The 14,516-nt window shown below is 41.9% G+C and overlaps 2 protein-coding genes across 4 annotated transcripts in view; one reads left to right on the top strand and one right to left on the bottom strand.

Annotated features, from left to right (window-relative positions):
• Window positions 1-3,782, top strand: part of LOC134820892 (uncharacterized) — a 74,362-nt gene extending 70,580 nt beyond the window's left edge. Inside the window, exons 2-7 of one of the 3 annotated variants that reach the window (XM_063831542.1) lie at window positions 5-117; window positions 855-945; window positions 1,056-1,120; window positions 1,286-1,427; window positions 1,926-1,957; window positions 2,303-2,421. In XM_063831542.1, coding sequence (XP_063687612.1) covers window positions 5-117; window positions 855-945; window positions 1,056-1,120; window positions 1,286-1,427; window positions 1,926-1,957; window positions 2,303-2,330 — 471 coding nt within the window. In that variant the 3' untranslated portion in view covers window positions 2,331-2,421. Of the gene's footprint in view, window positions 1-4; window positions 118-854; window positions 946-1,055; window positions 1,121-1,285; window positions 1,428-1,925; window positions 1,958-2,302 lie in introns of all 3 variants that reach the window. The other 2 variants (XM_063831539.1, XM_063831541.1) reach the window with 2 other exon arrangements.
• LOC134820893 (thioredoxin-like) overlaps window positions 3,105-14,516 on the bottom strand; it is a 39,270-nt gene continuing 27,858 nt past the window's right edge. Inside the window, exons 3-6 of the mRNA XM_063831543.1 lie at window positions 3,980-4,084; window positions 3,685-3,744; window positions 3,503-3,568; window positions 3,105-3,385 (exon numbers count right to left, since the gene is read on the bottom strand). Of these exons, the coding sequence (XP_063687613.1) occupies window positions 3,314-3,385; window positions 3,503-3,568; window positions 3,685-3,744; window positions 3,980-4,084 (303 nt within the window). The 3' untranslated portion in view covers window positions 3,105-3,313. The remainder of the gene's footprint in view (window positions 3,386-3,502; window positions 3,569-3,684; window positions 3,745-3,979; window positions 4,085-14,516) is intronic.

Here is a 14,516-nt window from a genome sequence, read left to right as displayed (position 1 = left end):
TTAGACACAGGTGCTACTACTACCCAAAGTGAACGCAAGAAGATCCATAAGGTTTGACAAGGAGATGACTGGTCCCAAGATAATGGCAGTCAGAGAAACCGCTCAGTGGCTCATAAGGTTAGTTAGCTCATAAGGTTAGTTAGCTCATAAGGTTAGTTAGCTCATAAGGTTAGTTAGCTCATAAGGTTAGTTAGCTCATAAGGTTAGTTAGCTCATAAGGTTAGTTAGCTCATAAGGTTAGTTAGCTCATAAGGTTAGTTAGCTCATAAGGTTAGTTAGCTCATTTAAAGGTTAGTTAGCTCATAAGATTAGTTAGCTCATAAGGTTAGTTAGCTCATAAGGTTAGTTAGCTCATAAGGTTAGTTAGCTCATAAGGTTAGTTAGCTCATAAGGTTAGTTAGCTCATAAGGTTAGTTAGCTCATAAGGTTAGTTAGCTCATAAGGTTAGTTAGCTCATAAGGTTAGTCAGCTCATAAGGTTAGTTAGCTCATAAGGTTAGTTAGCTCATAAGGTTAGTCAGCTCATAAGGTTAGTTAGCTCATAAGGTTTGTTAGCTCATAAGGCTAGTTAGCTCATAAGGTTAGTTAGCTCATAAGGTTAGTTAGCTCATAAGGTTAGTTAGCTCATAAGGTTAGTTAGCTCATTTAAAGGTTAGTTAGCTCATAAGGTTAGTTAGCTCACTAGGTTAGTTAGCTCATCAAGTTCGTAATCTGAAAAATATTTCATGCAATTTTAATCAATTGTAAATCGAATGCTTTGATTTGATTAAGTTGCTCACTTAATTTGAATTACATTTTTTGAAACTTTCGCATCATTGACTAGATTTCTGTAATTTAATTTTGAATTTCACTCAGTAACAACAACCGAATGACAGACGACCTATCAAAAGAGTGTAGAAGACTGGATGATTCCTATCTGAAATGGTATCGGAAACATTTCAACGAGGTAAAACTAAATAATTGGGGAGGGGGGAGGGAGGCTGAGTCAATAATATGCTTTATTGTAATTTATTGTAGGCAATACTTAATTAATCATTTTTTCTTACATTTTCGCAGAAAAAGGACGTGCTGGAAAAAGTGAGCAATCTTCTGTCACATGCGAAAAAGGAGAAAACTGAAAGGTAGGCACCTGACACAGTACGTTGCAACAAGCTGTATTAAATCTCAATTCTAAAAACCTACATTATTGAAGGCCCTTCTTTTGGGGTAACTATACCTTCATTTTGAGCCCCTTCTAATTTACGAGGGCTGTGTAGAGACTAGATAAAACTGAGATAACCCCTCAGATGCAGATCCTACCAGTCGTGCTACAAGAAGAGCTCAACTCCAGCTAGCAGAATGAAGAGTACCAGATCCACCACCCACCATCGTGCTGGCGGCATATTCCCTACAGAGCTACCCGATGTGGAGGTCGTAGATAATGATAAGGTATTTGGAAGGAAACCTACCGGCCTTCTGCCATTTAACAAACTGCTTTTAATTGTTGACTCCTTGCAGCCATCATAAGGCATCATATGGTGCATTATTTAGCGTTATATGACCACTTTAAATTTAATGATAGAAATCCATTTTTCCATGTATAATTTTTAGGCTTATGAAAGTTTATGTTTCCTAGAACAAAAATTGAAAATTGCCATGTACTCCAGTAGTAATTCTCTTGTTACTTCAGTAGCAGGGGTGTAATGCTCTTGCTACTTCAGTAGCAGGGGTGTAATGCTCTTGCTACTTCAGTAGCAGGGGTGTAATGCTCTTGCTACTTCAGTAGCAGGGGTGTAATGCTCTTGCTACTTCAGTAGCAGGGGTGTAATGCTCTTGCTACTTCAGTAGTAGGGGTGTAATGCTCTTGCTACTTCAGTAGCAGGGGTGTAATGCTCTTCCTGCTACTTTCGATAAAATAAGAATAAATGATATTACGTTCCTTTGCAGAGGTTCCACTATATCTTTTTGAAAAAGGAATGGTAATTTAAACCGCCCAGCGCCCGCCCCAGCACCCACGCCTAGTAATATAATTTGTAAAGTAACCAAGTTTACTAGTTTATACTCTTTTACCTTACCAATAGCCCTCATTTAGCACTTGAATTATCGCATAAACGCATATTACATAATAATAAACGCATTATTCAGCTATTACATTGAAAAACTCTCCTCCTCAGGATCATGCTACCACTAATCCTCAAAATGCTTTAAATTCCCTGACAATATTTTGCTCGATCATTCAGAAGCACGTTTTTTGACCGCTTCATTCTTTCCAATTATTATTATTTATTTTCTCATTTACCTAATGCTGACCAATTAGTTCCTAGGTCGAACAAAAGACCGTGGTCCAAATAGATTCCACCGGAGATAAGCCGGAGGGAACCCCTAAAAAGGAGGGAGAAGGAACCCCTACAAAGAAGGGAGAAGGAACCCCTACAAAGGAGGGAGAGGGAACCGTGACTGAAAATAAACAGAAAAACGGCCTAACAACGAAGCGAGGGTTGTCACGCGAGGAGAGGAATGGTGGTGTTCAGAAAACACCTGACAGTGGTAAGAAAGGAGTGAGGATTGTCGAGCCTGAGTCAAAACCAACCAAGAACTGAACAGTACCCTACGTCCTAATGTGGGGATAACTTGCGAAATGTGAACAAGTAATCTAAAAGGACGATATTCTTTATTTAAATAGTTTATAGTTTAAAGGAGGAGATTTGGTTAGATTACATTAGGGTTATATATAGGGTAGGTGGGGTGTATTGAAACATAGTGTGTGTACGGGGTCAGTACGGGGTATGTACATACTACTAGTACTACTGACCACTGATTACTCAACATGCAAATTGAAACAAAGTTTTAAAATCTTTACTTAAAAACACGATATATGTACAGCAAACGAAGTCCATAAAAATGCTACTTAAAAGCTTAAAGCGTGATCTCTACAAATGGCAGCATTTTATTTAGAATTCAATTCAAACAGAAAAAAATTAATGGCCATTTTCTTAATCTAAATCGAATGACAGATATAAATTTTTCCTCAACCAAGGCTTTTACCTTCAAATCTCAACAGAACAGGATAAAATCACACAATTTTCTATTCTAATGTTTCCTAAAGATCCATGATTGACAAAGAAATTATGCAAACTACTGCTGCCTTGAGTAGCGTATACTGTAATAGCTAACAAAATTCTGCATCATTTCAAATCTGTTACTCTTCTAAAAGTAATCAATTCTTTATGAAAGCTAAAAACTAAAAGAAGTTTTTTAATGTCTGTGGGATTGTCTCAGGAGTACACTCAATTCTCACTGATATTTTAAATTAGAAGTAAACTACGCGAAAGAAGTCAGCTGGATTTCTTGTGTTTCGTAAGAAAATCTCGGATTTTCTGTTCGTTTGCTCCAGAGAACTCTTCAATCTGAAAGGGAAAGTGAAAGGGAAAGTGAAAGGGAAAGCATCTGACCGAAAGTTGGTATTGTACAAATTTAGATTATTACAAAGCAATTCTTGATCGGTAAAAGTGTGTAATGTTTACCTTAGTGCAGCGCCTAAAGAACTGGAAGGTGGGAACACATGTAATGCCGCATGCTTGAGATGTGGTCTGAAAGAGAGTGTATATTTGATTAATACAATTTCAATATTACAGTTTTATAATGAGATTTATATAAGTTAGAAAAATATATGTTGAGCTGTAACTTACTACTTACTACTACTTACAATGTTATCATCTACATTGATCTGGTAGAACACTACGTCAGGGTTTTCTTTAATGATATCCTGGATAAGGAATTACTTGTTAAATTATTCATGTTTAATGTCATCCTTTATTGAGATTGTTTAGAAAAATAATTTGTTTCTATGTTATTGGTGTTGAAAGATGTTAGACGGCAGGGGTGTAGGAAGCTGACGGTCAATGCTGGGGCTTATCAAAATTCCATCAATAATCATAACTATAAATCCATAATTTATTAAAAAGCATGCAGATCCGAGCTTTGATTTCCTATTAAAGTACCTGAACTTTGGGGCTAATAACTCTGCAAGGTCCGCACCATCTCGCTGAAAAAACGAAAACTAGCAGTTTCTCGTGCCCTCGTTCCAAAGCGTCTTCAAAATCCGTCTGAAATTAGAACGGTTAATTGGGATGCTGATAACAATATTGCCTACACCCCTGTATCGTGTCATATCATGAAACTAAAGATACGATAAAAAGTCAGAACAGTAACGTCTAGTCTGAAATGCCGGAATTTCTAAGGTATGTCATGGTAAGATGTACGGAAGACCACCATGCCTTCACAGCATCGATGTTGGAAGATTAATTATTAATTAATTATTAATTAATTCAAACAATCATGGTTGCTGATTCGATGTTACTTCATCACATTCATGGCCGGCGTGCGCGCGCATTCATTTACATTACACAAATTGAGCGGATGAATGCGTTATCATATGAAAATTGTTTAGCGCGTTACATTTATTCCACACAATCTTTTGTCCCATTCTTGATTCTGGACGGTAATCGGCGTTTAAAAGTATTAAAGTTAAGAAGAATGAGTTAACTAAACATTTACACAACCTTTTCTCCAATGACTTGAGCAACACACAGCAGCATTTTTCTATCCTTTTATGAAATGTCGTATCTTAATCATGAAAAGGAAGTTGCACAATGAAGTCTGGAATTTACAAATTTTAAAAACCCGTCTTCATTCAGTTTAGACAACTAATTAACCAATTCCATTCACGAGCTAGAAAGAAGCTATTAGCAGTGAAAAGTTGCTTTCACATCGAGAAATCGTGTCATTTTGAGGTCTGCAGATCTGTTTAGCGGTGGCGTTTTGAAAGAAATTCCTACAATGAATACAGACGGAATGGACAGAATGACCTATACATAATATATACAGCGGCATTCTTTCCATTGTCATTTGCCTTCAAAGTGCATACTAGCTGAATAAGCATAATGAGTATTATCGTCTCTTTTTTATCATTGGAAAAGCTACTGGTTTTTTGTCAACTAATGTCAAGTTCAAACTGTAAAATGCGAACAATGGTACGAACCATTTTCGAGCAAGGTTTTTACAAAAATGTGTTGAAAAATAAAGCACTGCCGCCCTTTGTTACACCACTGTCAAGATCCTGTAACAACCATCAAACGAAAAAGCCGGATATTCTCAGAATGTGGTGATGATGATGCTACATTGCGGTGGTAACTTAGGAGTACTTAACAAACTCTACCGGAGATACTATAAACTAATCTTGTAATGAAAGTTAAATCACTAGTGGACATTAAGTTTTAATGATCACAAAAATGTTGAGCAGACGTAAAACAGATTGTCGTCAGACTGTACAAGCTGGAATGCAATAGAGCAATAGTGGAGGAACATTAAACAGCACGTACCGTCAGACTGTACAAGCTGGAATGCAATAGTGGAGGAACACTAAACGTAGCGTGCTCACATGATGCCCTAACCGAGATCTGAAGCCAGCTGACATTTCTATGATTTCTATCAATCAGGGGTTTTCACCAACATTAACAAGAGATATTATCACACTAAAAATATGACAGGCAACACGTAAGATAAAGACAGTTGGTAAATGGCACCCCCTGACTGCCTACCCCTGACTGGCTACCCCTGACTGGCTACCTATTGACTGGCTACCCCTGACTGGCTACCCCTGACTGGCTACCTCTGACTGGCTACCCCTGACTGGCTACCTCTGACTGCCTACCCCTGACTGGCTACCCCTGACTGGCTACCCCTGACTGCCTACCCCTGACTGGCTACCCCTGACTGGCTACCCCTGACTGGCTACCCCTGACTGGCTACCCCTGACTACCTACCCCTGACTACCTACCCCTGACTGGCACCCCTGACTACCTACCCCTGACTGGCTACCCCTGACTGGCTAACCCTGACTGGCTACCCCTGACTGGCTACCCCTGACTGGCTACCCCTGACTGGCTAACCCTGACTGGCTAACCCTGACTGGCTACCTATTGACTGGCTACCCCTGACTGGCTACCCCTGACTGGCTACCCCTGACTGGCACCCTCTGACTGGCTACCCCTGACTACCTACCCCTGACTGGCTACCCCTGACTGGCTACCCCTGACTGGCTACCCCTGACTGGCTACCCCTGACTGGCTACCCCTGACTGGCTACCCCTGACTGGCTACCCCTGACTACCTACCCCTGACTGGCACCCCTGACTACCTACCCCTGACTGGCTACCCCTGACTGGCTAACCCTGAATGGTTACCCCTGACTGGCTACCCCGGCCCTGACTGGCTACCCCTGACTGGCTAACCCTGACTGGCTAACCCTGACTGGCTACCTATTGACTGGCTACCCCTGACTGGCTACTCCTGACTGGCTACCCCTGACTGGCACCCTCTGACTGGCTACCCCTGACTACCTACCCCTGACTGGCTACCCCTGACTGGCTACCCCTGACTGGCTACCCCTGACTGGCTACCCCTGACTGGCTACCCCTGACTACCTACCCCTGACTGGCTACCCCTGACTGGCACCCCTGACTAGTGACTGGCTACCCCTGACTGGCTCCCCCTGACTGGCTACCTAATGATGGACTGTAATTAATTCCACTAAGCGCCACATCTGGGCACTAACCTATATCTTCTGGCTACGTGCCAGTCTCCTAAATACCGGACAACGTGTAAAGTTGCTGAGTTGTAAAGTTTTATAATATAAATAGATAATGTCGATATATTAACTATTTTACTGTACTAATATACTTGTATCGGAAGCTCAACAAGGTTCACTGATGGAGTTAAAATAAAGTTCCTCTTTAAACTTTCAAAATAGAGACGAGAAGCTGGGAGCTCTCAAAGAATTCAAAAAAGAAATGACGAGAAATAGTAAAACATGAGGCAATCAACACTCTGTGACATATTGTGGGAAAGGTAGCTGTTAGCTACTGAGGGTAGGTAGCTGTTAGAGCTGTTAGCTACTGAGAGTCTACACTCCGCTCACGACACTTCATGCTAACTTCATGCTCACATCTGGTTGTGTTGTCTGGGTTAGAGTATAAGGTTTCTTAGAGTTAAAAAGGACCACCTCAAAACATAACAACACATGTCCGCGTGTAATTAAATGCATTGACGACATTATGACTGTTGCAGTCTGCACGATGTAAGAAGCAGGCCTTTATCAAGGTTTAAACTTTTAAATAACTAAACTTCAATCGGAGGCACTTATTTTAACTTTGGTAAAATCATACAGGAAGCTTTGAAGACCAGCTATTAAGATTTGATTACAGAAGGAAAATAGAATAGCATAACTAATATAGAAAATAGAACGTGACCTTGAACTAATCACCACGTGCTACTCACATCCCTGATCCCCCCCCCTATTACTAGAATGCCAACACCCCCCCCCCCCCCCCCCCCCCTCCCCCTATTACCAGACTGTCGGCTGTGATCTTCAAGGCTGTCCTTTTCAAGTTCGCAGATTATTTGCATTCGCGATTAATTAGCTAATTAGGTTAAGATAAGTATAAGTAAAATGAAGATAAGACGGTGTAAGGTGCATGTAATCCTGGAACTGCACTACTACTACTGCTGCACAGATACGGCAAATACGTCAAATGTTAGTTGATTAGCCGCACTAATGAAATGAAACACCTTGCACAGCGCCCTTACAGATTACTCAGGGAGACGGGTAAATTGTTCCGTTCGGTGCGTGACCAGGTTTATTAGCGTGCAATAGCGTGTCATACTTAGGTTTATTAGCAGCCAACAGGCTCATTACAACTCATAATTCTACATCATCCTTGTTAGATTAGAGGAATAATATATTGGCTTCGATTAGGATTTTCTAACCTTTATGAATCTAGTTAACTAAATAAGTAAATATTATTACCTGAAAATATCTCTCTTAAGTTAAGATTCAATATTATTCTATCTCTGAGGCAGACCTGCTTGGCTCTCTCCGCATATTACAGAGATTACAGCAGGCCACTCTCTCCAATTATGAGGTTAAGAATTTCGAAAAGTGTAATTTTAACAATATTTTCACACTTTTTAAAACTGTGAACCTCATATTCGAGAACCGCGTCAAATACACCACTTTTCTAGACAATTGTCCATGGAATAGCGTGACCAGGAACTACTGTATCAAGTATTAAGCCTCCAGGGAGTGGCTGGTAAAAAAGTTTGAGCTGTTTAAAATTTTGGGCTCGCCATTTCAGGAACGCAAGGTCGGATTTTGATCCGTTTTTTCCTTCTGTTTGTTTCTTCTATTCTATCACATAAATGTGAACTCCCTCTCTCGCCCCCCCCCCCCCCCCCCCTCCGGCCTCTAAGAGACCAGATACCAGGATGTCGTGTGGTACTATCATGACCATTAAAAGCTAACTTAATTGTACTGTTATAGCAGACATGTGTGTATTATTAAGTTATAATTGTTTTAAATGTACAGATCTGTAATTAGTGGAGCAGATCACAACAGTGTGGGAAATAACTAACCAGTAGTGAACAGAGGTAGTAGAACCTTCAAATGTAGGGAACCTTCAAATGTAGGGAATCTTCAAATGTAAAGAAACTTCAAATGTAGGGAACCTTCAAATGTAGGGAACCTTCAAATGTAGTGAACCTTCAAATGTAGGGAACCTTCAAATGTAGGGAACCTTCAAATGTAGGGAACCTTCAAATGTAGGGAACCTTCAAATGTAGGGAACCTTCAAATGTAGGGAACCTTCAAATGTAAAGAACCTTCAAATGTAGGGAACCTTCAAATGTAGGGAACCTTCAAATGTAGGGAACCTTCAAATGTAGGGAACCTTCAAATGTAGGGAACCTTCAAATGTAGGGAACCTTCAAATGTAGGGAACCTTCAAATGTAGGGAACCTTCAAATGTAGGGAACCTTCAAATGTAGGGAACCTTCAAATGTAGGGAACCTTCAAATGTAATGAACTTCAAATGTAGCGAACCTTCAAATGTAGGGAACCTTCAAATGTAATGAACTTCAAATGTAGCGAACCTTCAAATGTAGTGAACCTCGTGTGATTTGTACAATGACACTTTGAGCCTCATACTGTACAGTGTATCCCAATTATACACAACACAGGTACTGTTATAGTGAGCATCCTAATCGAATGTACAGCACCGTATAGTTATAGTAGTAAACTGGTATTATTTACTGCTGGTTTTGTAGACTAAGTGAATACTGTGTAGAGTAACCAAATAGTAGTAACCAAGGTAACATGTAGCTATCCCACGGCCAGTAACTAAGTAACCGCAAATATAAACAAGTTTAAGGTTAAACAGATGGGAGATGTGAAGTTACATAAGAAGTAAGCTAACTGATGGGAAACTTTCAAATAACATGCCTTATAAACTGAGTGAGCCATGAATCATGATATGATAAGTGTGGGACATTAGAAGAGAACCATATCACCACTATTGTCAACTTCGCAAATCGCACTAATCGTGCCTGAGGAACTGGACCAGACCAAAGTGACCTACACTCACGTGACCTACACTCACGTGACCTACACTCACGTTGTCTTAACTCAATATATCAGGTAATGAGGTCATCATCCATTAGGCACTTCAGCGTCTACTCATCATATCTCCACATTGCAGATAACTCCTTTCACAGGGTTTCAGGGTTACCCTAGAGGCAGGCAGAGCATGCTATCTTTTCAGGGTTACCCTAGAGGCAGGCAGAGCATGCTATCTTTTCAGGGTTACCCTAGAGGCAGGCAGAGCATGCTATCTTTTCAGGGTTACCCTAGAGGCAGGCAGAGCATGCTATCTTTTCAGGGTTACCCTAGAGGCAGGCAGAGCATGCTATCTTTTCAGGGTTACCCTAGAGGCAGGCAGAGCATGCTATCTTTTCAGGGTTACCCTAGAGGCAGGCAGAGCATCCTCATGCTATCTTTTCAGGGTTACCCTAGAGGCAGGCAGAGCATGCTATCTTTTCAGGGTTACCCTAGAGGCAGGCAGAGCATGCTATCTTTTCAGGGTTACCCTAGAGGCAGGCAGAGCATGCTATCTTTTCAGGGTTACCCTAGAGGCAGGCAGAGCATGCTATCTTTTCAGGGTTACCCTAGAGGCAGGCAGAGCATGCTATCTTTTCAGGGTTACCCTAGAGGCAGGCAGAGCATGCTATCTTTTCAGGGTTACCCTAGAGGCAGGCAGAGCATGCTATCTTTTCAGGGTTACCCTAGAGGCAGGCAGAGCATGCTATCTTTTCAGGGTTACCCTAGAGGCAGGCAGAGCATGCTATCTTTTCAGGGTTACCCTAGAGGCAGGCAGAGCATGCTATCTTTTCAGGGTTACCCTAGAGGCAGGCAGAGCATGCTATCTTTTCAGGGTTACCCTAGAGGCAGGCAGAGCATCCTCATGCTATCTTTTCAGGGTTACCCTAGAGGCAGGCAGAGCATGCTATCTTTTCAGGGTTACCCTAGAGGCAGGCAGAGCATGCTATCTTTTCAGGGTTACCCTAGAGGCAGGCAGAGCATGCTATCTTTTCAGGGTTACCCTAGAGGCAGGCAGAGCATCCTCATGCTATCTTTTCAGGGTTACCCTAGAGGCAGACAGAGCATCCTCATGCTATCTTTTCAGGGTTACCCTAGAGGCAGACAGAGCATCCTCATGCTATCTTTTCAGGGTTACCCTAGAGGCAGACAGAGCATCCTCATGCTATCTTTTCAGGGTTACCCTAGAGGCAGGCAGAGCATGCTATCTTTTCAGGGTTACCCTAGAGGCAGGCAGAGCATGCTATCTTTTCAGGGTTACCCTAGAGGCAGGCAGAGCATCCTCATGCTATCTTTTCAGGGTTACCCTAGAGGCAGACAGAGCATCCTCATGCTATCTTTTCAGGGTTACCCTAGAGGCAGACAGAGCATCCTCATGCTATCTTTTCAGGGTTACCCTAGAGGCAGACAGAGCATGCTATCTTTTCAGGGTTACCCTAGAGGCAGGCAGAGCATGCTATCTTTTCAGGGTTACCCTAGAGGCAGGCAGAGCATCCTCATGCTATCTTTTCAGGGTTACCCTAGAGGCAGGCAGAGCATCCTCATGCTATCTTTTCAGGGTTACCCTAGAGGCAGACAGAGCATCCTCATGCTATCTTTTCAGGGTTACCCTAGAGGCAGGCAGAGCATGCTATCTTTTCAGGGTTACCCTAGAGGCAGGCAGAGCATGCTATCTTTTCAGGGTTACCCTAGAGGCAGGCAGAGCATGCTATCTTTTCAGGGTTACCCTAGAGGCAGGCAGAGCATCCTCATGCTATCTTTTCAGGGTTACCCTAGAGGCAGGCAGAGCATCCTCATGCTATCTTTTCAGGGTTACCCTAGAGGCAGACAGAGCATCCTCATGCTATCTTTTCAGGGTTACCCTAGAGGCAGACAGAGCATGCTATCTTTTCAGGGTTACCCTAGAGGCAGGCAGAGCATGCTATCTTTTCAGGGTTACCCTAGAGGCAGGCATAGCATCCTCATGCTATCTTTTCAGGGTTACCCTAGAGGCAGGCAGAGCATCCTCATGCTATCTTTTCGTGGGCCATATACATAGATCCAAGCTCTCTTGAAAGGAAAATTAGAAGAGAACGCCTGTAACATGTACCATATTAAGTGTGGAACATTAGAAGAGAACGCCTGTAACATGTACCATATTAAGTGTGGAACATTAGAAGAGAACGCCTGTAACATGTACCATATTAAGTGTGGAACATTAGAAGAGAACGCCTGTAACATGTACCGTATAAGAGCACTGTTTTAGTTAAGTGTCCTAATTAGGACACACTTAACATGAGTTAGCATGTGTCTTGCACACTCAATAACCGGTATATAACTATTGGAGTATTGGTGGTATCATTGGGAGACACATTACACAGGATACGTGATGAGACTTACTGATTAGAAACACTAACGCTGTCTCGTTGAAGAGACAAATATTCCGTTTGTGACGTCATACGTGTCACGTGACATGTTGGTCTTAACGGGTGATACTCGTAAAATATCTGTTCCATATATCAGGACCGTCGACGAGTCCAACTCGGCGCGCGTCCTGGTAGGTTGTAAACCTACAATGTTGGTCGCGTGTTATTTCCAGTGAAAAGTTCTGTTGGTCAGGTTAATTTCTGGTGTGAGGTATGTGCAAAGGTAAAGTATAATATCAACTACTCCCTGCTACTCGAGTATAATACTATTCTCGCGATCCAACAAACTCAAGTACCATGTGAATATATAAAATATAATGATATAGTATAATATAATAATACAGATTGTTCAAGTGTTTATTAAACAACAGCACGATTTATCTTTACTAGTTAGCAAATTCAGTTTCACTATTCCATTATTTATATCCCGTTCCTGACGGTTTAAAATTTTACATTTTACTAACAATATTTCCTATGTTTACATGATATTTTACTCACAATATTTCCTATGTTTACATGATATTTTACTCACAATATTTCCTATGTTTACATGATATTTTACTCACAATATTTCCTATGTTTACATGATATTTTACTCACAATATTTCCTATTTTTACATGATATTTTACTCACAATATTTCCTATGTTTACATGATATTTTACTCACAATATTTCCTATGTTTACATGATATTTTACTCACAATATTTCTTATGTTGGGTCGGTAGCTACTCAGGCTGCAGAAAGCTGCCGGTTCCGATGAATTCCAAATTAAAAGCTCCATGTCAGGTGCATCACTCTAATGAGTAATAACACTAAGATGAACAAACAATAGCTTTAACACTAAACCAAGAGACAGGCTAAAAAGAAACAAAGAAAATACTGAAAGTGCGTCATTGATCTATTTAGCTGTTCAAATTGTTGAATATAGAATAGTGTTTGAGAAAGTTGAGTGTCTCGCCTCATCTTACGTTAATGACACAGTTAACTCATTAACACACAGTGACACAACACTACTAGTGACACAACATGAGCTAGTTCCCATTTGTATCAGGGTAACTGTAACCGACGTGTCTTCATGACTAGCTGCAGCGTCAACGCGTCATTGCCGACCATCATGTCCCATCATGTCGCATCATGTCACCAATGTGTCGCATTATGTCGCATCATTCCACTCAACGCCACCGACGTTTCTATTTGCGTTCCGGTCGTTTTACTTCCCGATTCTCATCAACTAGCTAGTTATGGTTTAAATTCATAATCGACTGGGATTCGACAAAAATTTCGGTCAAGATGTTGGGTATCACTGTACGCTTCATTGCAAGAGCACTGATAGTTACCAGGGTTACCATACCAATGATCATGTATTGAGATTTTAGCTCACATAATTGGCTGTGTCTACCAAAGTTAATTGTCATTTCCGCGCCATCAACTCCTAGTACCCTGCTGCACCAGCACATGCTGTGAATAAGAGCGTGCAAACTACACGTGCAAACTGCACGTGCAAACTACACGTGCAAACTACACGTGCAAACTATATGTGCAAACTACACGTGCAAACTACACGTGCAAATTAGGAGTTATACTGTACACTGCACGTGCAAACTACTGTGTACACTACACGTGCAAACTACTGTGTACACTAGCATTTATACTGTACATTTCACTGTGCGCATTCTTATCAACTCTAATTTATAAAGTCCGATGTGAAGCTTTAAAGAGACTAACTCTAGTAGCAGGGAGTAACTACATTATAGATTATATAACATAGGCTGTAAATTATAAATTACTTGAAAGGTGAGTTGGTTACAAGAGATTCTGTTCTAGCAGGGTACTACTCACTACTCAGGGTACCTGTTCTAGCAGGATACTACTCAGGGTACCTGTTCTAGCAGGGTACTACTCAGGGTACCTGTTCTAGCAGGGTACTGCTCAGGGTACCTGTTCTAGCAGGGTACTACTCAGGGTACCTGTTCTAGCAGGGTACTACTCAGGGTACCTGTTCTAGCAGGGTACTGCTCAGGGTACCTGTTCTAGCAGGGTACTACTCAGGGTACCTGTTCTAGCAGGGTACTACTCAGGGTACCTGTTCTAGCAGGGTACTACTCAGGGTACCTGTTCTAGCAGGGTACTACTCAGGGTACCTGTTCTAGCAGGGTACTACTCAGGGTACCTGTTCTAGCAGGGTACTACTCAGGGTACCTGTTCTAGCAGGGTACTACTCAGGGTACCTGTTCTAGCAGGGTACTACTCAGGGTACCTGTTCTAGCAGGGTACCTGTTCTAGCAGGGTACTACTCAGGGTACCTGTTCTAGCAGGGTACTGCTCAGGGTACCTGTTCTAGCAGGATACTACTCAGGGTACCTGTTCTAGCAGGGTACTACTCAGGGTACCTGTTCTAGCAGGGTACTACTCAGGGTACCTGTTCTAGCAGGGTACTACTCAGGGTACCTGTTCTAGCAGGGTACTGCTCAGGGTACCTGTTCTAGCAGGGTACTACTCAGGGTACCTGTTCTAGCAGGGTACTACTCAGGGTACCTGTTCTAGCAGGGTACTACTCAGGGTACCTGTTCTAGCAGGGTACTACTCAGGGTACCTGTTCTAGCAGGGTACTACTCAGGGTACCTGTTCTAGCAGGGTACTAC

This window comes from Bolinopsis microptera, chromosome 9 (genome assembly GCF_026151205.1).
Source record: "Bolinopsis microptera isolate Bmic1 chromosome 9, MBARI_Bmic_1.0, whole genome shotgun sequence".
In the NCBI taxonomy this organism is placed as follows: Eukaryota; Metazoa; Ctenophora; class Tentaculata; order Lobata; family Bolinopsidae; genus Bolinopsis; species Bolinopsis microptera.
Note: the sequence above shows the minus strand (reverse complement) of the source record. Positions and strands in the feature narration are given on the sequence as shown.